The 25,818-nt window shown below is 39.4% G+C and overlaps 1 protein-coding gene across 11 annotated transcripts in view; it reads right to left on the bottom strand.

Annotated features, from left to right (window-relative positions):
• FMR1 (fragile X messenger ribonucleoprotein 1) overlaps window positions 1-24,884 on the bottom strand; it is a 66,340-nt gene extending 41,456 nt beyond the window's left edge. For 8 of the 11 annotated variants that reach the window (XM_074206199.1, XM_074206197.1, XM_074206195.1 and 5 more), the window contains exon 1: window positions 24,551-24,801. In XM_074206199.1, coding sequence (XP_074062300.1) covers window positions 24,551-24,601 — 51 coding nt within the window. In that variant the 5' untranslated portion in view covers window positions 24,602-24,801. Of the gene's footprint in view, window positions 1-24,550 lie in introns of all 11 variants that reach the window. The other 3 variants (XM_074206201.1, XM_074206200.1, XM_074206198.1) reach the window with 3 other exon arrangements.
• Between the last annotated feature and the right edge of the window lie 934 nt (window positions 24,885-25,818).

Below are 25,818 nucleotides of genomic sequence, written 5' to 3'. Positions count from 1 at the left end.
ATGTGATTTTATAAAGTATTTGCCTTATAGTACAGTTCACACAATAAGCTACATTCTAAGAAACTAGGTTTAATTTTCTAATGAGCTCTTTTGGGGGGGGGGAGCCTAAAGAATTAACTCCTCAAAACTTTCAAAAGCAATAGCACAAAGCAAAGGCATTTAATAAATTATCACTATCATCACAGAGTTAATCACCACATAATTTTGGTAAGGTACAAAATTTAATTTTACTTCATTAGCTACTTAAAAGAAGAATTTATAGAGATGCCAGGAAGGGATAGTGTAGTTCCCCAAAAAGGGGCAAATGTTTGGATCCATACTTTATTCCTTGACACCTCAATGCACACTAAGAAGATCAACTAACTAAATATAAAAATAAATCAAATTAAACAAGAAAAAAGAATATATTGCCTTAACTAAGGAGAGGGTTTTTTATCACTCAAAAAAGAAATCATTTAATAAAAATTCATTATTAAATGAGATAAAATGACTTTTACAAAAGCCTTGTTTTTAAATTTAAAAAAGATCAAAAATAATATCAAATAAAAGTTAAATACAGAAGCTTAAATATTACTAAATTATAAAGTCCAATGCTGTGAGGCTGTGGGAAACCAGGAGCTCTAAAAGAAATTGCTGGCAAGATTCACTTCTGGTCAGCAATCATCTAAGCAAGAGCTTTCCATCACTCTTCCTATCCTGGACTCCTTTTGGCATTATAGACAACTTAAGAAGGAGAAAGCAAACCTTACTGTTAAGTTTAAAAGAAGCTTGAATTCCCTAACAATCAGAGAAATGAAATAACATCCATTTCTAGATATCACTTTTTGTTCACCAGAATAGAAATTTTATTCAAGAAGCATTTATTAAAAAGGACAAATGCACTTAAGTTCTGAGGACATAAAGAAAATGTGAGCAACCCCTTGATAGCAACCCCTATATCCCCCAAAGATCCTCACTGTAATATGCCCTTAACAAGTGGCCATCCTAACCTCAACTTTCTGAACTGCATATCCCACCATATCACACATGCCCCTCAATAAACTCCAGGGGCTTCTCATGCCTTCCAGGATAAAACACAAATCCTTTGTTTGGCATTCAAAGTCCTTCAAGACCAGGCCCCACCCAGCCAACCCTACCTTTCTAGGCTTCTTACTACTCATGTGCTCTTTAACCCAGGGACTCAGGCCTCTAGGCTATTCCATGAGGGAGAAATTATATCCTTCCACTTGCAACATTTTCCCTAACTCCCCTTCACGCCAGGGACTCTCTCCCCCGTCCCAGGCTTCCTTCAAATTCTAGCTAAAAGCCCAAGGGCAGCTAGTTGGTGTTAGCCTTAGAATCTCGAGCCTTAGAATCAGGACAGGAGTTGGAATCTGGACTCAAGACACTTGAATCTCACTAGCTGTGTGAGACCTTGAACAAGTCATTTAACCCTGACTGCTGGGCATCCAGGGCCATCTCCAGTCATCGTGATCCATATCTGGTCACTGGACCAGAGGGCCCTGGAGGAGAAAGTGAGACTGGTGACTTAGCACAGCACCCCACACCCCACCCAATCCAATTCCTGTTCTTGTCATAGCATCGCCTCCCTGATGTCAAGGTTTTCTTCGAAAAAGATGGACAAACATTATTCACTAAAATCCCACCTTCTACAGGAAGCCTTTCCCAAATTCCTTAAAACTTCTTCATTAAAGAACCTACCCTCTGTATCTGAGAAGCAGCTTGTTTATTGTCTCTCCTATGACACTGAGCTCCTGAAGGGCAGGGATTGTCTTGTGTCTCTTTTTGGAACCCCAGCTCTTAGCACAGGAACTGGCTGAGCTAACTGCTTTAAGGATCACAAACGAAGGGCATCAACCACCTCCAGAAGCAACCCCTTGCTTTTGAGCAGCTGTAACTCTTAGGAAGTACTTGGTCCATCAAACCAAATCTGCCTTTCTAATTGCGATCCACCGTTCTGAGGCCAAAGAGAATCCCTCCTCCACAAAGCAGTGCTTCAAGTTATTGCTGAGTCTTCCCTTCTCCAAATCAATCCCTAGCCTCTTTAGATTTTGAGGATATGTGCACAAAAAAGAATCAGAAAAATGTACAACATGTGGTGGGGGGGGGGAGAAGCTTCAACACTGTTGGGGAAATGCTTCAATGTAGATAGCAGCACTTGAACTAATTAATCCCTGAAAAGCTAGGAACTCCAAGAAATGGAAGTAAATGAGGAGGAGGTTCTAAGCATGAAGGGCAGGCTGTGCAACGGTCCTGACATGGGTAACGGATAGAACGCCATTTACAGGGAATAACAAGTAGGCCAGTCTGGCTGAAAGAGAATGTATATTCTGGGAGTAATGCAAAATTAAGACTGGAAAGATCAACTGGAGCCAGATTTGGATGTGCTTTAAAAACCAAATAGGAATCTGCATTTTATCCTAGAAGAATAGGGAGCCAACCAAAGCTTTTTCTTGAGCAGCAAAAAGAAGTGGTCAAACCTATGCTCTGGCAAGCTTTTGGGTGCCACTACCTGCACTGAAGCCTTTCCTCCATGTCCCACAAACTTTTTTTTTTAAATTTCTTATATGTGAATGTGCTTAATGTTCCCTGACCTTGGGAATATCTATCTGTATGCTATGTGAAAGAACAGAGAAGAAAGCCTGAAAGCAGGGAGGGAGACTGATTAGAAAATGAGAGTAATATAGATGATGAGAACATGAATCAGGCTGGTGGTCATCAGAGAGAAGAGTGCCATGCTAGCTGGGAGAATGAACAAGGCTAAGGAATAGATTCAATTGGAGGTGGGGGCAAAGGAGGACTCTAAGGTTGAAAATCAGGGGAAGTAGAGAGATGATAATTAAGAACAAGCAAGAATAAAGCTAGATTAATTTGCCAGCAAATATTTTAAGATCATACTTCAGAACTTTGATAAGAACAATTACTAGCAAAGAGAATAAAAATCAAAAAATGAAATGTTTTTAAAAAAGAATAACTATTTTTAGAACTTTGATTATAATTAAACCCTGGATTATTCAAATTGGTGGTAAAACCCATGTCACAAATTACTGAAAACTTTATAAAAATGGGCAGAAAGAATTATATCATACAAAGTCTCCAAACAGCTAAAAACATCATATAATCAAATAAAAGATAAAATGAAATGAATAAACATTAAAATGATCTGGTGAGCTACTTCATTAAGATCATTTTCTTTCTTTTTTAAAAATATTGTTTAAGGCAGTTTTTTTCCACTCTTAAAATGAATGTTTTTACTTAGTTCTTACTTTCAGAGAATAACACATAAAAAAAAAAGAGAAATCAATAACATGGAGTAGGAAAACTGAATAGTCTATCTCTGAATAAGAATGTTGGCCATAATGAAATACAGAGGATATCTGAATACCCAGAAATTATTCAACAATTTGGTTTTTTATAAGCAAGACACATCTAGACCCTTTCTAAACAAAATGGTTAAAACTATTCATTCAAATAAGGAGACATTTCTGTGTTAAATACAGAGAATTTGATATTTCAAATCTACCTATCATAGGTGCTGATGATGGACACTTATAGGTGTGTCAGGCTTCCACAAGGAAGTTCAATACTAGTTCAATGACCTACAATGAACTATTAATCACTTTTGAGCTGAGGTCAATGACAGAGTGAAAAAGAGCATTCATTGCTGAAGCTAAAATCCCTCCAGGCTCCTTCACCACAGTGCTAGACAGACTAACAATGCTTCAGAGTAAAAAACTGAAAAGGATAGAGTTCCTGGAAAGAAGCCTTACTTCCATTATTTTCTATTACAGATATATAAGTGTGGACCCTTAAAAGAATCTAACAGTGGAGTTCACGGCAGATGATTCAGATCTGAATGAACAGACATTCTTCAAAGCATGTAAAAGTTTTAGCATGTACAAAAAAGCACCTCCTTGTCTTTTGAGCTGAAGTGGAAGACTATGGTATGGAACACTGCAAATGTCTAAGTTTTTTGATCTGTAGGTTACTTTTCCCATGATTTTTCCTTCTCTCTTCTGGAGAGAGGAAGGGAGGAAGAAATTAGGAAATGTCATATTTTTTTTAACAAAAAAGCATCAATAAAGAATTATTTAACAAAACAGAAAGCATTTGTAAATAGAAGATCCAATTTAGGAGAATCTAATAGTAAGAGAAGCCTTTTCTATGAGCCTCTTGAAGACATGCACAACATTTCCCTCAGTACCACATTGAGTGATGTAAACTTGGCACTGTTAAGGGCAAGTTGCAACCCTGTACAGCTTAATTTTAACTCCACCTCCATGGAGAGTCATGGAGAATTTAAAATTGCTTTAGCTAAAGAGAACAGATGGAAGATACCATGTACTTCTATTCACTCTGCACTCCTTTGCAGTAGAACTTCATTTGTTTCAACAGCAAAAAGCTTGCAGTGGCTTCAAAGACCAATTGAGTACCTACTAGAAAAAAGCAGGTTAGTTTTCCATTTGCTAGACATTCAGATTATTCAGGCTCTTATGTAAAGGAAAACAGTTATGAATAGGGATGGGATATTTACAAATTTACCTCTCCCCAACTTCATTTTGTATACAGTTGAAGAAAGGGTTTGAAATCAAGATCTAGATTAAAATACTGCCTAACTCATACTCTGATCTATAGGCAAGACAGTGTCCTGAAAAATCTCTCTAAAACTAAAAAGTCACTGAGGATTATTTATCAATCTACATTAGTGGAGGGAATTTCCATGCCATCCAATTCCCAAATGAATGAAATCATGGTTTGAGAAAATAACAATAACAACAATGAAGATAGAAAGTAGTTCTAACAAAGCAGGACTAGAATATTATTTAGAATTATTTAGAGTGGATATGAACTCCCTTCTGGTCACTCACTAGTCTAACTTCTGCCAAGGTATCCTTCTACAATAACCCTGTGCCAGCTAGCTCATTTCTTGAGTTAGTGACTTTTTATACTTGGTATGAAGCTTTAGTTGAAATATCATTCTATATTTAAAATATAAAAACCTATCCAAATAAATCTAGCATTTCTAAAGGCAGAATCAAAGGCTTTGTAGGATTCCTAGGAAAAACAAACAGAAAGAAAGCTTTTTGCAAGAAGAGAAACTTCTAAAACAAGAGAAAAATCTCTAGAAAAACTGAACTGAAAAGTCAACCAGCAGAAAAGAAGGCAAATGCAAAAGGCACACAGTATCTAAGGGCAGGAGAATGAAAGAAAACTCTAGGTTTGCTTTTTTTAATCGTTATTATAAATGAATTTCAAATGATAACTCAGTTTGTATAGAATTTTCTTTATAATTGTCAGTCTACAAATCTTAACATGAACTCATGTAACCAACCATACTTTAACCCCCCCCCCAACAGTTTGGCAATGTCAAAAACATGACTAAATATTATCATTAGCAACAATTCTGAAACAATGGCAATCTTACTATGGAAAAAAAAATCCATCACGAATCGGTAAATTTACTTAAGATGAGTGAGAATGACAACTTAGCAACAAAAGGCTTAATTTGAAATGGAGATTTTAAAATGAAAACCTCAACAATGAGTAGGTCAAAGCAAAAAATTCAGAGATAGTAACTTAGTGGAAGACAAAAATGATGATGAGACAACATATCAAACAAAATTTCTGAGACACAGCTAAAACAGTTCTCAAAGGACAAATTCTATCCCTTAGAACATACATGATATAATACATTTGCTCATAGTTGGGACCATTATATAGAAGAGTGGGTCAGAAGAGAAGCATGTGGTTCTTCTCTCTTAACCCCTTTTCTAGTGAGTGTGACTAGACCTCTTCGTTTTTGTGGCTGGTTGCATGGAAGGTCCCAGTATTACTAGGATTGGTATTGATTGGTAACACATTTTTTATCCTCTTTCAAGGAATACTTGTGTGCCTTGTATTTTTAACTTTACTGTACTATCATGTCTTAAAGTCATTTTAATGGATTTTGTTTATTTTTATTGAGCTAGATATTTTTTTCTAAATGCACAACCCTGCCATTATTAAATCTCTTATTCTCTAGTTAAAAAAATACATGAACAAAATGGAGGACTAATGAACTTTAGGTATAAGTTAAAAAATTAGAAAAACAACAAATAAACTAAAATAAACGCACAAGGGGAAATGGCAAAAATCAGAGAAAAGGATAAACTGGGAAACAAAGACTACAGACCTGATAAAACTAAAAGTCAATTCTTTGAAAATTAACAAAATTGTTAAACCTTTGGTCAAACTGATTAAAAAGAGGTAGGAAAGACAAGCAAAACTGAAAATGAACAAAATGAAGCTTAAAGAAATTAAGAGAATCGAAAGAACCTACAATACAATTGTAGGTCAGCAGAATCAAAAACTTAAAAGAAAAATAGGCTTACCTACAAGAAAATAATATTCAAGAGAACTTAATTCTGTTTCAGAAAAGGAAACTAAACTAATTACTAAAGTCCAAGAGAGGGGAAACCCAGGTCCAAACAGATTTATGGAATTCTATTTTCTCAAACCTGAGAAAGCATTCTACCAAATTCCTTTCCTGAGAAAAATAATGTTAATAACTAAATCAGGGAAGGATAAAGTCAAGAAAAAGGGCAGTCTAGTAGCATTAATGAACATCAATTCAAAAATTTCCTTCCAAGATGACCTTTTATTCATATTCAGTCTATGCTCAAAGAAATTCAGAAAACTATTAGGCAATCCATAAATCTAAATGCAATTCACTAGAGCAAAAATAAGTTATAAGTATCACAGGAAGTGCTGTTAAGTTTTTAATTTAAAAAAATAAACAAACTAGACTAAGACACTCAGTTAAGTTTTTGGTTTGTTTTCTTAACTCACTCATGGTCAATATACGAGAGTATATGTCCTCTACGAGAAATAGCACTCATAGCTAATTGTTGTACTTCAGCATAGCTAAAGGAAGCCATTTTACAAATTGTAAGGTACTTTAGAAATGTGAATTATCCCATACTAATAATTTTTAAAGCAAGGAAGATGATGACAAAAATAAAGCTATTAAAAGTTTAAATACACTAAAACCTGGAACCAGAGGTAACATCACATAGAAGAGATAGTCAGCCAGTCTCCTAATCAGGAAAACCTGGGTTCAAGATCCATTACTGACATATATTGATTGTGACTTTGAATAACTAATTTTACCACTCAATGTTCCCCCAGAAATTCCCTAAGATGGTGAGGTACAGAAAAATGATCAAGATCTGCATTGTAGGAACATGTTCCTCCTTATACACCATTGAAATTAGAGGTCTATTTTTAAAAGGTCATAAAAACCTAATGACTGATAGCATAAGAGAGTAAGATCAGGTCTGAGTGGAAAATGTTGAGGCCTGGTCTGGTTTTAAGTGTAAGGATATTGATTAGCATTAGGAATAGAGGCTTGTTTCTAAGGGAGAGCACCAACAAGGATGTTGTTCTGAAATGATGGTACCATTCAACATTGTATTTCTCTCCTCAGTGGCTAGAGAGATGCCTGGCACATTAGCTGGGATTTAATATTTACCGATTCAATACATTGTATAGATAAATGTACAATAACCCTACAAATGACAGAAAAATGCTATGATTTATTAACGTCCCAAAGTCAAGTAGAGCATAATCATGTTCCCAACATTTGTTCATTTCTTAAAACATGAAGACATTTCCAAAGGACAACAGCAATTCTCAGTGCAATTGATCAATCTGCTTTGGAAATTTGTAGTGTATTTTAGGCAGAAATACTAGCCACTGTGCGAGGCATGTAGTAGGTGCTTTAAAAATGTTTGTTGAGGGAGCAGCTAGGTGGCACAGTAGATAAGAGCACCGGCCATGGAGTCAGGAGGATCTGAGTCCAAATCCAGCCTCAGACAGTTAATAATTGCCTAATAAAATTGTTTTAAAAAATGTCTATTGATAGTAGAAAGACAACAGAAAAAATGAAAATTGGCTAAGCAACAGTCGCTAGTTCAGAATTCATGTGGCAAATGCCCTTCAAAGAACAGAACATGGTTCCAGCACACATGGCCAATGTGTAAAGATTTAGAATAACTAACATGTAATATACATGACTATCCTAATAAATCAATGTGAAAAGAAAATACAGTTAGGACATGAAACGATTTGGATTCGATACTGCTATTCATTTATGAGCTTGAGACAATCAATTGGTGATGGGGTCTCTTCCAAATAGCCTTAGTAGCAGAAATAAAAAACAGCAATTCTAAAAATGATATCAAATTCAATTCAGCTTACTGACAAAATCAGACATCTAAAAGCTGATTTTTTTTTGTTAAAACTCTAAAATATAGCCTTACAAGGTTCTCTTCCATCAAGTTGTATTTCATTCTTGTTAAGATCATACTAGATTCTCCAATAAAGTATTATCTAATTATTACCTCTAATTATTAACTTCAACCTAAGCACCATGCTTACAAAACATGCATGCTTACAAAATGTGTCAATGTCATAAAAAAAACTTTACCAAGGTCAAATCAGAAAATTCTCTATAAACAGTAAAGTACAAGTTTCTCTTATCAATGTTACACTGCAGTGACTCCTTAAAGAAATGTACAATATATTCAAAAGACACTGTCTAACCAACCTATATAGGAACACAAAATATCTGGAAAGCATCTATTGTCCAGACAATGACATATAGTTTAATGGCTGGTCAAACAATCTGTGTGCATACATACACATATGTGCATATGTATACACATATGCACACACATAGATGCTATAGACAGTGGGGGGGGGCAGAGCCAAGATGGCGAGACAAGAGAGCAATGTCTCTTAGAAGCTCTCTCATAAAACTTCAAAACTAAGGACTCTAACTAAACTTTCAAGAGACAGAACCCACAGAGGGACCCAATGAGACAGTTCTCCTACTCAAGATAACCTGGAAAAGAGCAGAAAGGTTCTGCTCCCCGGGGTCAGGGGGGCCGCCAGAGCCAATTGGGGGAAGGGGGGGGGCCTCTTCCAGAGCCAGCACACAGAGAGCCAGGGCACACAGCTAGGAACATGGCCACCCCCACACCCAGAAACAGAAGCAGGCAGAGCCAGTAAGCAGGAGCCCCCAGGGCATGAGCCCACTGAACCTAGTGAGGGGAGTGAAGAGAGAGAGACTGCTGAGCTCTGTCCTCTAACCCTGGAACAGGACTCTGGGGCTCTGACCACATTCAGATCCTGATCCCAGTCTAGGCCCCCCCACCTCAGCCCCGTGGCAGAGGGAGGTGCTTATGGTCATTCACAGACCATGAGGAAGGACAGTCTCACACACTGAGATCCTTGTGGGAGTGTCCCAAAAGCTCAGGAAGCACCCACAAAAACAGGCTTAGGCTGGGAAAATGAGCAAGCAAAGAAACAAGAGGAAGACCATTGAGAAATATTTTGCAAATGAGCCCAAGAAGGATCAAAATACTCAGTCTGAAGATGAGGAAGCACAAGCTCCTGCATCTAAAGACTCCAAGAAAAACAGAAATTGGGTTCAGGCTATGATAGAGCTCAAAAAAGACTTTGAAAATCAAATGAGGGAGTTGGAAGAAAAACTGGGAAAAGAAAGGAGAGAGATGCAGGAAAAACATGAAAATGAAGTCAGCAGCTTAGTCAAGGAAATCCAAAAAATGCTTAAGAAAATAGCATGCTAAAAACCAGCTTAGGTCAAATGGATAAAACAGTTCAAAAAGTTATTGAGGAGAAGAATGGTTTAAAAAACAAAATGGGCCAGATGGAAAAAGAGATAAGAAAACTGTGAGGAGAACAAATCCTTCAGACAAAGAATGGAACTCAGGGAGATTGATGAATTTACGAGAAGCCAGGATTCATTACTTCAAAACCAAAAAAAAAAAATGAAAAGTTAGAAGAAAATGTGAAACATCTCATTGAAAAAACAACTGATAATGGAAAACCAGACATAGGAAAGATAATTTAAAAATTATCGGAATACCTGAATGTCATGATCAGGAAAAGAGCCTTGACAACATTTTCAAAGAATTACTATAGGAAAATTGCCCTGATATTCTAGAAGCAGAGAGCAAAATAGAAATGGAGAGAATCCACTGGTCCCCCAGAGAAAGAGATCCCAAAAAACCAACCCCCAGGAATATTATAGCCAAATTCCAGAGCTCCCAAGTCAAAGAGAAAATATTACAAGCAGCCAGAAGGACACAGTTCAAATATCATGGCGCTGCAGTCAGGATCACACAGGACTTAGCAGCAACTACACTGGAAACTCGTAGGGCTTGGAATACAATATACCGAAAGGCAAAAGAGCTTAGAATGCAGCCAAGAATCAACTACCCAGCAAGGCTGAATGTCCTCTCTTCCAGGGAAAAAGCTGGACTTTCAATGAACCAGGGGAATTTCAAATGCTCCTGTTGGAATGGCCAGAGCTGAACAGAAGGTTTGATCTTCAGATACAGGACTCAGGTGAAGCATAGAGATTGGAGGAGAGGGGGGAAATATGAGGGACTTAATGATGATGAACTGCATGTATTCCTGCATAGAAAAATGACACTGATAATACTCATATGAACCTCCTCAGCTAATAAAGCAGGTAAAGGGAGCTTTTATAGTTGAAGCACAGGAGAAAGCTGAATTCAAAGATAAAATATGGTGCAAAAATGGAGTCAATAGGAAAAAAAAGGGAAATGTGATGGGAGAAAGAAAAAGGAGAGGGGGAATAGGCCAAGATATCTCACATAATAAGTTTTTTCTTTATTACAATGAGCTATTGCAGTGATATGTGGAAGGGGGGAAGGCAAGGGGAATGAGAGAATCTTAGCTCTCATCAGAAGTGGCTAGGAGAGGAAACAGCATATATACTCAGTAGGGTATAGGCATCTGGAGTAAGAAGAAAGGGAGGGGACAGGGTGAAGTGGGGGGGGGTGAGTGATGGAGGAGAGGATGGACCATGGGGGGGGTGGGGAATGGTCAGATATAATACATTTTCCTTTTTACTTCTACCAAGGGGCTGGGATTGGAAGGCCTGTCTAGGACCATAGGGCCAGGTAGATTCTGGGCCTAAGGGGTGGTATGGGGGCTCAGGGCTTCTTGGCCCCAGGACCAGGGATCTGTCTGCTGTGCCACTCAGCTACCCTACAGCAGAGTCAGTAAAAGGAGAGAGAAAATATACTACATGGTAGTGGAGAAATAAGAAAGGAGGGAGTTGCAATCAGCAATGGCAATGGTGGAAAAATATGGAAGTAACTTTTGCAATAGACTTACCATAAAGAATGTGATCCACTCACAACAGAGTTGTTGGTGTTGGAACAAAGACTCAAGCACATTTATTATTATGATTATTATTTGGGGGGGTGCGGGGCAAATGGGGCTGAGTGGCCTACCTGGAGCCACATAAGAGGGTGATCTTTGGGTGTCTGAGGCTGGAATCAGACCCGGGTGCTCCTGGCTCAAGGGCCAATGCTATGTCCACCACCCAGCCACCCCTACTATTATTTATTACTATTTTATTTTGGGTCTTTTTTTGTTTGGTTTTTGGTTTTTGCAGGGCATTGGGGTTGGGTTGCCTTGCATGACACACGGCTGGGTGATTGTTGGGTGTACGGGGCCGGATATGGGCTCGGGTTCTCCTGGCTCCAGGGCTGGGGCTCCGTCCATTGCACCACCTGGCCATACCTACAATTATTACTATTATTTTTTTTAATTTTAATTTTTTCTCTCCCCTTTATCACTCAATCGAGTCTATTATTTTGTTGGGGGAGGGGGTATTCTGTCTACTCTTAAGAATATTTTATTAATGTGTAAAAAACATTATTTGTATAAAAAGAGAATAAATAAATATAAAATAAAAAGAGACAGTGGGCTGGACCTAGAAATGAACAGGAGGAAAAGAATTAGATTCCACTAGAGAAATCACACAGTCATTTTAATGATTTTAAGCTGTTAAGCAAAACAAAAAGTCATCACTCTGGCACACATGCTCCATCAGCAATGGATACACATTTGGGAACACCACAATCTTTGAGTTCACATTTAAATTCATTTAAAGGGCAATAAAAAGATGGGCCCCCGAAGCCATTAAGACAAAGGTATCAAATACATGACCAGCAGGTTGCGAATCTCCTCAGTAGAGACCACCCTAGATTAAAAAAGTAATTGGGGTACAGCTAGGTGGTGAAGGGGATACAGCACCAGCACTAGAGTCAGAAGGTCCCAAGTTCAAAACCAGCCTCAGTTACTTGACACTTATTGTGTGTGTGACCCTGGCCAAGTCACTTAATCTCCATTGCCTTGTGTCAAATAAAAAGTAACTGAAAAATATTTAACAAAAATAAATAAAAATACATAATGTTAATATGTGCTATAGTAATTCAACATGCAGCTGCATGTATTCTTTTGTAAGTGACTGCTGTAAGCCATTTCCAATGATCGGCAAAGGAAATACATACCACCAAGGAAATAGAAGATTAGGAAAATGAGGGTTTTTGACACCAGCATAGAGAGTCTCAAGTATTCCACTGGCAATTCTTGAAAAGACTCCTGAGAGCAGGGGCTAGATAACCCATCCCCCCCCTCACTAGCCCCATTAACAGTCTGAGAAAGCCCAGGGACCCCTTCTCAGAATAATTTTTTAATTCACAGAATAAACTACATAGACTACAAAAGAAGTCAATTACATTGAAATACAATTATCTAAAATATTTTTAAACAAGTTCTTAGACCCCAGGTTAAGAGACCAGGAAGAAGAGGATAGTTACACAAAGGGTAGTTCTAATGTGGAAGAATAGGGACAAAAAGATATTAATAGGTAATCTGTACTCATTGAGGGAAAGCCAGTAATTAGGAGATCATAAGTCCATTCAAGTACTGAACTCAAGCAACTAAGGCTAAATTCTTTTTATCCTTATATAATGTGGGTTTGGCTATCCCAGGAGAGCTGAATATCTAAAGAACATTAGAGATCACATGAAACTATAAAGTAAGCATATCTTTAGCAAGTTCATTTTTACATGTTTAAATTTGGAAATGTAATTTTACTTTGGAGTCACATTTTTTTCCTAGGGAAATTGATCCCCAGTATCAATTGTTAATAGAAAAGAATTTGATCAAATATACAAAAGTAACCTAATAAACACTAATAGATTACCTTCTAATTCAAAAGAAGTTTATATTATATAGCTTATTTTAATGTTATATGAATAAGATAAAATTCAACTGTAAAACTTTTTATTTATTTACAAGGAATGTATAATACTACCAATCTTAGAAAAAGCTAAGAAATTCAGACTTTGTAGTTAGAAAACCTGTCCACATCTAGTTCAGAAAGAAATAGAACTAGCTTAGTAGCATCAGATGAATTCAGAATGCATTTTGCATTTCAATTTTAAAACAGCACATTAAATTACATCACCAAAACCTAGTATACTACTCTGTTAGCCTACTAGAGACCAGTGGTCATCAACTAAGCATAATTAGGAGAATAAAACTTTTTTTTGCAAGGCAAAGGAGTTAAGTGACTTGCCCAAGGCCACACAACTAGGTAATTATAAAGTGTCTAGCCACCCCTGACTTTTTTTTTTAAAGAAGAGAATTTCACACCTTTTTTTCCCCCCTGTTCAGTCTATGAAAGAGGTACTAGCAAACAATGAAATGACCAAAAAACAAGTATGGCCTAAATGCCAAATCCATCAAAAAATCAGTTCCTGCCAATCTTGAGAGACCTGTCATGGAAAATGCCATCCACATCCAAACAAACTATGGAGTTTGAATGCAGAGTAAAACATACTATTTCCAATTTTTTAAACTTCTTTTATGTTTTTTCTTTCTTTCTCATGGTTTTTCCCCCCTTACTGCTAATTCCTCTTTCACAACATGACTAACATGGAAATACATAAAATATGATCATATATACAAGTTTTACCAGGTTATTCACCACCATGGGGGAGGAAGGGAATGAAGGGAGGGTGATAGAAAAATTCGGAACTCATAAATTTGAAAATGGATGAATACCTTTGCAAGTACTTGGAAAAATTAATTTAATTAAAAGAAAAGCAGGTCCTACAGAACTGGCAATGTACTGTTTTACAGCCTACAACTCAATGACAGTTGCATCAAGTAAGCTTTCCTCATTCACAGATCTAGCTCCAGGTTCCCTCATTCATTCACAGCTCTAGCTCTTTCTTTGATGAGCCAATAGCATTAACTCATACTCTCCATTTTATTCCCGTGTATTTCCCCTTCTCCATAGATACCAGAATCCAAAGTGAACAAAAGATAATCTGTGACACCTTAGATTTACTTGTAGTAATCATTACTACACATATACTGGCTTCAAAAATGACACACTGTTCTGGTTCTCTCTCTTCTCTAGTTTATCTTTCTCTCTTTTCCTTAATGTCCCAGTTACTTGTGCTCTCTCTTCTCTGAACTCTCTAATTGTTTGATCTTGACATCACTTATATTCTATTTGATGTGTGTATATGTTGTTTCTCCCCAAGTAGAATGCAAGCTCCTTGAGGGAGGGGACTTATTTATGTATGCATCTCTAATGAATGTACACACAAACACACACACACACACACACACACACACACACACACAGCATAAGGATTTCTATTTTTCAGAATTGTTATATATAATCACCTGATCTTTCCCTTTTATATTTAAGATGGCTAAAATTTATGATTTGAACTAACAACCATATACCATTCATTAAACCACATCTGAATATAGAAAAAGAATTCACTAATTTTCCCCCAAATGGTTTGGCAAAACGTCCATACATAGGAGTCTCTTGTTCAAGTTCATTTCAGCTACTCAACAGCAATGCTATGATTTAAACTCCATCACCACTCAGAAATACTCCTACTCTGGAATTTTCCCCTTTCTAAATGCAAATTTATGTTCTTTTACCTATCAGCTTTATGGGTTTTGTAAACAAAAGGCAAAAACCCAAAAGAAACAACTAAGTTTATTTTGTCACTAGGGTTGACTGGCTGGAGAAAGCCTCTTAGCCTACATAGAAAATTCTACAGATGTTTCTGACAAATGGGGATCCGTAGAAACTTCTCTCAATAAACTACCTACTACAGTGGGTAGAAAATTAGTCTTTGTGTCAGGAAGACTAGAATTCAAATTTCACCGTCCAGCTGTGTGGACACAAGTGTTCTGTGCAACTCTCTAAGATTTTAAGTTGCAGAGAAGGTTATAAGGCCTGAATTAGGAGGCACTTTCTCAATCATGAGTTCCCTAGACCAATAAAATCCACACGGAATATACATCATGCTTTGCATTTCCTTTTCAACAGTAACACTGTTTTTAAAGCTTCCTTGTCTCTCTTCCCATAATAGCTCTACCTTCACCTACTCACTGGATAAAACGTCTCTGCTTCCAGTGGACCAAGTGGCAAGTGTCTGAGGCCAAATTTGAACTCAGGTCCTCCTGACTCCAAGGCTGGTGTTCCAACTACAGCACCACCGAGCTGCCCTAACAAGCAAGTAGTAGCAAAAACTATGAAGAGGAAGAAGAGGCTAAGAATTCCAGGTAAGTTTCAAAAGGAGGAAACCTGATCTGAGTCTTTTAAAAAAGGAGAAGCATGGTGCCATATATACAGAAGAAGATGAATAATAAATGTTTCAAATGAATTGAATTGAATACTAAAGTGCAAAAATAAGGGCAAAGTATGTTCCATGCATAAGGGATGACTTGTGCTAATGCACAGGTCAGATTGCATAGTTCACGTTTGCACAAAGTATACATAAGTTCCGCAACATCAAAAAACAGCTGGAAAAGGTAGGAGAGGCTTAGCACCAGCTTGCAGAAGGTCTTATAAATCAGGCTAACAATCCTAGGTTTTTAAGTAGAGGGTGGTAATAGGGTCAGATGTATACTTTAGGAAGATTATTCCAACTTCTAGGTGAAGGATCTATTGAAGAGGGGTGAAACTATGGAAAACCAATTAAGAAACTATTGAGAGAGTAGGCATCAACTACCAGCCAAAGATGACATTATTAGAGTTTAATTTTGAAAGTAGCAGATTTATTTAAAATCAACTTTTGTTAAGGAACATACCCTTAGATCAAGGGAATGTCTGACTGGCAATAGCAGGTGGAATTTGAATAAATCTGGAAACTTTTTTGGGGTGAATTCATTAAATGTTTGGCCAAATGAAGCAAGCTAATTTTTTAGATTGATAATTTTATATAGCCTGAAAATGTTATAAAATATCCAAGTGGTTCTTAGAAGAAAAAAGGTTCCCCACCTCTGCCTTAGATGATGCTAGTTTTCATCTTGGCTGCTTTGGGCAAACAGGTAATACTCCGTTTGCCAGACTATTTTCCCAAGTCAAAGAAACACAGCATGAAAAAAGGGAATGATGAGGAAATACCGCTTTGCATTATTTTAACTAGGAAAAGTAAGGAGAAAATAGAATTTGGCACACCCTGGCATTTTGGTCTAGTAAAGACAAAGGGAAGGACATACTGTCTTCAACTAGCTAGAAAGCCATCATGTGAAAGAGGTGCCAGATTTGCTCTTTTCAGAATTTAGAGAACTTAAATCAGGGGTTTGAAGCTGGAGAAAGATGGATTAAGACTTGATATAAAGAGAAAAAAAATCCTAACATTTAAGGCTATCCAAAAGTGAGCTAGACTATTCTGAGGTTTCCTCTCACTTCAAAGACTGGACGCTGACTTCACAGATAAGTTCCAGAAAGGATTGTTGTTCGAGTTTGGCCTAAACAAGATAGATGGTCTCTGAGTTGCCTGCCATAAAAATCCTTTCTATAACTTGCTCTTCATCTATCTCCTTCCTACTTCTAGCAGAATGACCATACCTCCAAACTTGCCATTTTTCCACTTACCTTGTTTCAGATACTCAGGTAATGATTTTTGAGATATGTCAAACAGGAAAGAAATGGGGAAAAGAAAAATCAAAAAGGTATTAATATCCCCAAAAAAGCAACCAAGAGGCCATCAATATCCATCAACCCATGTATTTACTTTCTCATTTGTACAAGATCCCTTGGTATATGCAGAACACATCATTCAATGATCTTCTACTTTAAGTGACTCAAATAAAAGAGAATCAGAGAAATAAAATAGAAAACCACACACTTGCTGAAAGTGTTCGTCAATGTCAGAACATGTCCTGTTCAAAATCCAGATAGAAAAGGAATTCCCTTTAGATAATGAGGTGATTGAAATGCTTATTTGGAGATGACATTGTGCTGATTGCATCAAGCCCAGAAGCTGCAGTCTCCTCAATGAGATCTGCAGCCACTTGAAAGAGATCAGCCTAGTAACCCCCACAGGAAAAGCCAAGTGGATGGAAATTTTACATAGCTCAGATTATGGCTTGTAGTTAGACGGCCAATTGAGTTAGTAAATGTATCTTCAACAGGCACTACATATGGACAATGAGCAGCACTCAGAACTGAAAATGAAGAGGCAAAATAACTTAATCTCATTCTTGTAGCGATGCCATATAGCTCTACATCATGGAACATTTCAACCTCTGAAAAATTTGAACTGCAGGTAAAATAGCAATAGAAATACACAAAGTGGGAAAACATATAGGCCACAGCAAATTATCTGTGATGACTTGCACACAAAAGTGCAAAACTTGTATTATCTCTGAAATGTTATGTCCTGAAAGTCTGGTAAATTAGCAAGATAGAGTGCTGCACTTGGAGATGTGCTGGAGCCCTCTCAGAAAGCTGATTGTTAAATTTTCAACATGAGCATTTACACTTCAGGAATAGGTAAAAGCTACAAACCAGCACTTGATTTATTGTTTTGCTGATCGTCTAGTCTTAAAATGATGGGGAAAATGTTAATAATACAAATTAAGCTTAAACATGTGCTGTAGGTTCAATTCCCCCTCCTCCACAACCTGGTTTTTTACAATATTTACCAGCACACTACTGGCTGCACTGGTGTCTGTAAAGTATTCAATGATCCAGAGGAAGGTTTCTAAGCATGTCTAAAGATCCACGTAAAAGTATGGACAAAAAAACAATGACTCAAGCTAAGAAAACATAGATGTGGGAAAGCTAGGTGGCACCAGGAGGATATAGCACCAGCCTTGGAGTCAGGAGGACTTGAGTTCAAATCTGGCCTCAATCACTTAATAATTGCCTAGCTGTGTGACCTTGGGTAAGTCACTCTTAACCCCACTGTCTTAAATAAATAAAACTTAAAAAGAAAACATGAGAAAAAAAGTTTAGATGCACTATGTTCTTCACTAGTTGAGGGAAAACTCTTATCAACGAGATCACATATTTATTATAGTGTAGCCAGTATTCTAAAAATTAGTAAAGAATCAATATTCCTTGTATGTGTGAACACTACTATCTACCTACCAAAAAAAGATAAAAAGATTATAATGTCTACTTTATTAAGAGATAATAGAGTATTTCTCTGGTAGAGATGATAGAATGGTCCTACATATACCAAAATATAAGATTTTTTTGTAGGTACAAAGAACTAGAGGTGCAAATGAGAAAACCAGATGCTGGTCAACTGGGGAACAGACAAAGAAATTATAGAATATTAATGTAATAGAGTATTAATAATTATATTATATGAAACAATGAATATGAAGAGCACAGAAGCACAATGAAATGTATATAAACTGAAGAAAATCGAAAAACAGTAGACAGATATAGATATATAAGTAAAACAACAAATGAAACTGAGTGCTTTGAAATTCTAAATGATCATGGCTGGCCCCAAAAAAGACGTCTAAGAAGGCACCTCCCTTTCTTCATTTCAGAGGCAGGACACCACAAGGGTGGAATCCTTCATATAACATCAGACTTGGTCAATGGCATTGGTTAATTTTACTAACCTGCCCTTTTTTGTCCTTTTTTCATTCTTTTTTTATAAGGGAAAGCTGTCTGAGAGAGAAGGACATACTTGGAAATGATGTCAGTATAAAAGCAAAAGACATCAATAAAAGCTTTAAAAGCATAAAATGTTTATAGGTATTAAAATACAAATAAAAAAGAGGAATGCTTCTCGACAAGATACTGAATCCTGAAATTCAGAATCCTAATGAATCTGGACTAAGATGGAAAGAGTGAAATTGGAGAAGGATGATAAATTTCCATTACAAGGCAGAGACAGAATATGAAATCAAGAACTCATATTGTCACTGAAGAGAAAATATAGAAGTATATATGTTTTGGGTTACCTTGATAAGAGAAATTTGGGGGGGATTTGAAAAAAGGGGCAAAGATGAGGGAAAGATCAAAGTAGAAATGGATATAATACTGAAGCTGGTGGGCTCCACTGAAGAACAATTCTAATGAAATAAATGTGCCAAGTGTGAACTCCCCACACAAAAAAGCCATCTTTCAGGGTTATACTATGTACCTCTTTTTCTAGTGAAAGTGTCTCACACAGGAGGGGTTAGACACAAGAGGAACTTTGATCACCTTAATGCAAAACCCATAGCCATGCCTGAAAAAAAAAATTCAAAGAGCAACAATATTCTGTCATTATTACTAGGTCGTCTTCATTTACAAAAAACATAGTTAATGCTATTTTTTTATTCTAGAACACATAATATATCATGTAACATCCTTCATAAGAGACTAATGGAATGGAACTGGAATGACATTACAAAACCTAAGCAGAATTAGACCTTATTTTGATAACTATATTTCAATACAATTGGTTTTATTTGTAAAAATATTTATTGTTTTATTTTCCGTATTGAAAAATGTTATTCTGATGAAAATATAGTTTTCACCAGATAGTCAAAATAAATCCATGATACCAAAACACATTAAGTAATCCAGGGTAAGGGTAAGAGGATAAGGAAAGAATAGTTTATACTTGGATAGTGCTCCTAAGGATCAGAAACTTTGGCTTTCTTTACAGAAACCTTTTGAGATAGGTTTAAGTATTTTTATTAACCTCATTTTATAGATCAGGAAATGAAGGAAAGGTAAAATAGTACATAACAGAAACACTTGTACCCACATCTCTTTGACTATCAGTTGGGTATTCTTTCTCACATGAAATCACTCTAAAGTAAAGGCATTTCCCAAGACACATAAAAACAAGTCTCACTGTTCTATATAGTCACACCTTGGGTATGTATTAAAACACTTCTCAAAAGGATGAACAACTGAAAAGGGGAGAATGCAATAAACAAGAGAATTTCTGACCACAGTTCATTCCCTGGCACATTCTTACTTAGCGTTTTGCTTTGTTTTGTTTGAAACGAACTCAGTTTTCCACTGCATATTCCAAGGCACACAAAGCAAACCCAAGTCGCCTCTGGGCCACCCTCACCCATACAGCAGTCTATTGAAAAATTATTATGAAATATTTTTAAACTATCTAGTACCACCATCATTATGAATTTCTAATAATTTAGCAACTGCATGCTACAGCAAATTTTGGCAGCAGTGGTAGACTGAAGATGCCTAGATATGCTTATAATTTTTCCAAAGTGTAAAAAGACTACAGCAACAAGCCATCAGATAAAAAATTAAAGAAATATCAGTATGTTGTGAGTAGTGAGATAAGCAGTGGACTGGGAATTAGGAAATGGATTCTTCCTACCACCACCAAGAACAAATTGGATGGCACTGCCTAAGTCATCTAGCAGTCTGGGATTCTTAAAGAAAATGTCCAAGCTAAATGTCATAGAGTTCAAAAACTAGATTTTTTTTTATAAGAAGCAGAAAGTTAAGTGGCACTTAACAACCACATGCTTCATCAATACTTCCAAAGTGCCTCAAAGTAAACCAAACCTTCCAATGAGCAAAATAGGGTATGTTCACATAATAAGCAGTTAATAGACTTAAGCCTGGGACAGTTTTCTTAAGTTCAGTAGGTGCTATAATATTAAGGCAATGGGCTCTCATTTTCAGGGCAATTCTCTCTTCACAAAACAAATTTTACTTCAGAACTCCAATTTCTATCTGTAACCGTGGTTTTACACACAGGCTATGAGAACACAAGAAAAGGTTCTTAAGAGTAGGTTTGATTGGATGCAACTCATTGGCATTATTGTAAAAATGATTCTGGATTCGTGTCCTGATGCTGGTCAACAGTATTATCTGCATCTTATGAACGGCAGCATTATTTTAACTAGGTTAATGAAGTTAAGCATGATGTCCCAAATTTTGATAAAATTAGGTAGGTATATTTTTTCAACTTCGTGAAGACCACCCCATTAGACTTTTAGTAAAATAAAACATTAAAGGTTTGTTGAGTAGTTTTCATTAAAATTCATCAGTAGTTTCTAATGTGCTGAAGATTTTTCATAATTCTAGAAATATCTTGAATAAAAATTTATTTTCCCCCTGATAATCTAAGTAACAGTAAATTTTCACTTATATTCACTGAATGAAAAGTGTCACTCTTTTAAAAATCTAACCAAAAAAAATCCATATGAAATACTCAACCCAACACCACTGAACTTGATTATAATAGTCAAACAATTATGAGAGGGTGGATTTTTAGATATAGTTGAAAGAATTTTACTCTTTATATCAAGTATTCTGAGTGTATGAATCTCAAGTCACAGATTAGAGAGGCAGCATGGTGTGATATCAAGAGTACAAGACAGAGTGAGGAGAAATTCCAGTCCAGAATTTCTGTTATTACCAGCATGATGCCACTGGTAAATCACTTAATCTCTCTAACCTCAAAGCAATGCTCATCAAATCTTTTTTGCTCTTCCTACCTCACAGAGGTGTTTCTGAGGAAACTAGTCAAAAAGCCTTAAGTTTTCCTATGCATGAGTTACTGTTATTATTAAAACAATACACAGGAAAAAAAAAGTGAAAAAGTTTGATATGTGGATGAAATTTAATCCATTCTTTAAAAGACAGGTTTTCAATTCTGGATTAACTTGTTTGTTTTCATTTTAATAATTATTTCAATATGATTGATTTTCTATGTAATTCTCTGTGTTTTATTTTATATACTTAAAAACATTAATCTGAAAATAACTTATAGGTTTCACTAGACTGTATAGGGGGTCTAAAACACAAAAAGTTAGGGGCTCTGGTACTTTGTATATTAGTAGGGGGGGGATTACATGAAAATTATGCATTTTGGTAGTCCATTTCAATGATTTTCTTAAGTGTGGAGCAAAATATTTTTATCCTCTAAATAAATGTTAGGAAATTGATGGGCAATTTCGTCCTAGAGAAGAGAATGTCCAAGTATAAGAGAGTTCTCCTTAGTCCAAAATCTAACTTTAATATGATTTAGAAGGTCAAAAAACACCAATGTGCACTTGTTATGGATTTTCTTGGATCATAAAGTAAGCAGAGCTAGTCACTCAGAAGCTCTTTAGGAGTTTCTACAGAACATATACAAATTGACTTAACTGCAAAAACTACATTTAGTTTTGAATTAGAATCATTGTGTTCAGATTTTGAAATTTTCCTTAGACATATGTGGTGGTTTTGGTTATTAAAATTTGAATTAAAGCAGCACACTGCAACACTGTCTTATGTTATTTTTCAAAGGATTATTTTCCTTTCACATTTTCCTAAAATAGGGATTGCTATATAATACATTTCCCAGTTCATTATTAAGTCAGTTTTTCATTTTCCTTCATTCTTTGCTTTTTCTTTTTTTTCATCTCCCCTAAAGTAGAGAGGAAACAGTTCATCTGTATTGGTCTGCTACTTTTTTGTTTGTAAAAAATGTAGCAATTTTCTGATTACTATAGAAATCTCCATTTTTCCTTGTCATCTTCCTCATTTTTGTCCATTAACAGCAATTATTTGGGGTTTAAAGTGAAATAAAAAAGTAACAGAAAACTTTTTCTATTGTATATTATTGAAGATAGTCTTTCCTCTGCAACTAACAAGGCCTTCTTTCCCTTTTGTGCAACTCAAGTTGCTTAAAACAATTCATACATACCTAGTTTCAGATGCGTGTACATTTCAATAGTCAGTCAATTTGTGAAAAAGTGCACTGGCCCGGTTTTGAGTGGGGTGGTCGGTCCTTGTGATGTTTGCCTCTCTGGGAAACTGATGTTTTCTACTTCACTGTACAGAGGCAAGGGTGAAACAAGCGTACCCCAGATTCCCTAGGCTTGCACACCTCTCACAAAGTCAAATGCTATTATGTGCAGCTGCTCTGTACAAAGGAGGCAAAGTTCTGGAATACAGAAATGTAATTACATTCTACAATGTGTCATCATAAACTCAAATCCAAAAGCAGCAGCAAGAGTGACTATTTACAAAAGTAAATGCGAAACTGCTGTTTCCTAACTCTCCCTTATCCGGAGAATTCAATAAATTCTCGTTATGAAATATGTCTGTTCCCAACATCTCTGTCAGACCCATCTTTAAAAAAAGCATAACGTGTTGAATTTTTAAGGCAACTGTATCACTTGTGAATATAAAGTCTTCATTTTGCACAGTTGTGGAGCTCGTTTGAAAAATCAAAAGGAGTGTGTGTGTGTGTGTGGATGGGAAGTCTGAGCTGGCAAAATGAAGAAAACTAAGGAGGGAATTTGAACTTTTCAAAATTAGCTCCCCAAAGTGCTAGAGCATTAAACGGGCAACGAGCATTTCCTCGATACAAGATCAAGTGGCAGGAAGCATCAGTGACTTTATTTCGCCCAAGAAACAAGGATTATTTTTAAGCTTGTGTTTTGCTTTCAAAGTTTCTGGATCAGTCAAGTTAGAAAACGCAGGGCCAAAAGGATCAAGACGACCATGCCTCGTTTCAGATCGTGCGTCCCTTCAGACACAGGAATGGATCTCTAGCGAAGCCCTGGCTTTTGCAATAGCTAAATAAAGTATTTGGAAACATTTGTGATCCAAGAAATGACTTCAGCTCCTGCTCCCGAGATTGAGGTCTTGGGGCCAAACAAAGGAGGAAGAGTTGCTCCCGGATTGGTTTCGGAGCCCGGGGCCGATTTTTGCCAGGGGGGACCTGGAGCGAAGCGGGTCGCGCAGCCCTTCATCGGGCGCCCAAGAGGCACATGGCCCCGCGGCTCCGAGGGCTGCAAAGCGAGGCGCTTCTCGGGGCAAGGCTGTGCCTCGATCTCTTTGTGGAACCTCGCGGAGAACGGGAGGTTGGGAGACACAAAGAGAGAGGGAGCGCCGAGCACCAGAACCGATTGCGGCTTCGCCAGGGCGCTCGCTCCCCACGCGCCGCGCTCCCCTGCTCCCGGCCCAGCGGGGGGGGGACCCCTTCCGAGCTCGGGAGCCCGGCCCGAGGGGCAAAGGGCCGCCCCAAAAAGTAGCCGCCGGCGCCCTCGGCGCCGAGGCCCAGGCCCGGCCGGCTCGCCGAGCCCCCCTCGGCGCCTCCCCGCCGGGGCACAGCCGGGGAGCTGGGGGGGGGGGCAGGGAGGGCCCGCTCTTGCTGGGCAGCGGGTCGGAGGGCCCGGCGCCGGGCGAGGGGGCACGCGGGAGAGCAGGGCACGCGGCTTTCGCCCGGCTCCTCTGGCCCCGTGCGAGCCTCCCCCCGCCCCCGCTCGGCGTCGCCCGCGCCCGGGGCTCCCCCCCCCTCGCCGCGGGGTAGAGGCCGGGCCCCCGTGGGGCTCAGAGGGCCCCGGGCCGCTCCCCCGGGCCCCTGCTCCCGCCCGTGCCTGCCCGCCCCGCCGGGGCCAGTACCTTGTAGAAAGCGCCATTGGAGCCCCGGACTTCCACCACCAGTTCCTCCATCTTCCCGTCGCCCCTTCTAGGACTGGAGCCCGCCACCGGCAGCCGGAGGGGAAGGGGAGGGGACAGGAGGAGGCGGGGGAGCGAGCAGGAAGGCCCGGCTGCCACCGGGGACTGACGCTGCTGCCGCTGCCGCCTCGCGGCCGGCCCAGCAGAACCCGCGCGCGCCGGGCAGCCCAGCCGCCAGGCCGGGAGGCAGCAGGCGGGAGGGCGGGCGGGCGGCGCCGTCCCTGGGGGCGCCTGGCGGGCTGCGCGGGCCGCGCGCTCCCCTCCGCGGCCGCTCGCTCGCTGCCTCGCTCGCTCGCGCTGGCCTCGGCCTCTGGCGCTCGGCCGCCTCCTGCTCGCGGCTCCTCACCGGAAATGAAATGAAACCGAAAGGGAGCCGAGCGGGCGGACAGAGCCGGGGGCTTGTCCCGCTCCGAATGTAAACACTGAAATCCCGTCACGTGACCCAGGCCGCGCCCTCGCCGCCCCCGCCCCCGCCCCCTTCTCCCGGCGGGGCCTCTAGCTCGGGCTTTTCACACCCTTCGCTCCCTCCCTCCTTCCCCCTGCTCGCCTCCTCCTCCTCCTCCTCCTCCTCCTCCTCCTCCTCCTCCTCCTCCTCCTCCTCCTCCTCCTCCTCCTCCTCCTCCCCCCCCCTCGCTCGGATCCCGAGGCTGAGCTCAGCCCCAAAGGCCACGGAGAACACGCGGCAGCCCCAGGGAAGGGAGGGAAAATGGCAGAAGGGGCGTGCGCGCGGGCCGCGGGGGGAGGGGGGGACCTAGGCCGCCCCTCGGGCGCGGGCGGGCGGGGGTTGTCGGGGGGGGGGGCTCGGTCGGGCCGCTGGGCCGCGCCGAGCCAATCAGCGGGGACCTGGAGCCTGCGACGTGGGCCTCTGGCTCGCTCTCGGGGCTGTGTGTGCATGCGTTTTGTGTGTGTGTGTGTGTGTGTGTGTGTGTGTGTGCGCGCGCGTGCGGTCTGTGTTGTGTGTGTGTGTGTGTGTGTGTGTGTGTGTGTGCGCCTCTGTGTACCAGTGTTGGCACAGACTCCACTTGGGCGCAGGGAGCCAGCTGCCAGAATGGGAGCTGGCCCGGGCCCCTCTCCGTGGGCCCGCTCCCGGGCCGAGCTGCTGGCGGGCGGGGCGGGGCCGCCGCTCCAGGCCGGCATCCTGCGGGAGGCATGGCACCTTGGGCTCTGGCTCTGGGCTGCTTCCTTCCAAGTCTGCGTGCGTGCGTGTGCGT

This window comes from Macrotis lagotis, chromosome X (genome assembly GCF_037893015.1).
Source record: "Macrotis lagotis isolate mMagLag1 chromosome X, bilby.v1.9.chrom.fasta, whole genome shotgun sequence".
NCBI lineage: Eukaryota > Metazoa > Chordata > Mammalia > Peramelemorphia > Peramelidae > Macrotis > Macrotis lagotis.
Note: the sequence above shows the minus strand (reverse complement) of the source record. Positions and strands in the feature narration are given on the sequence as shown.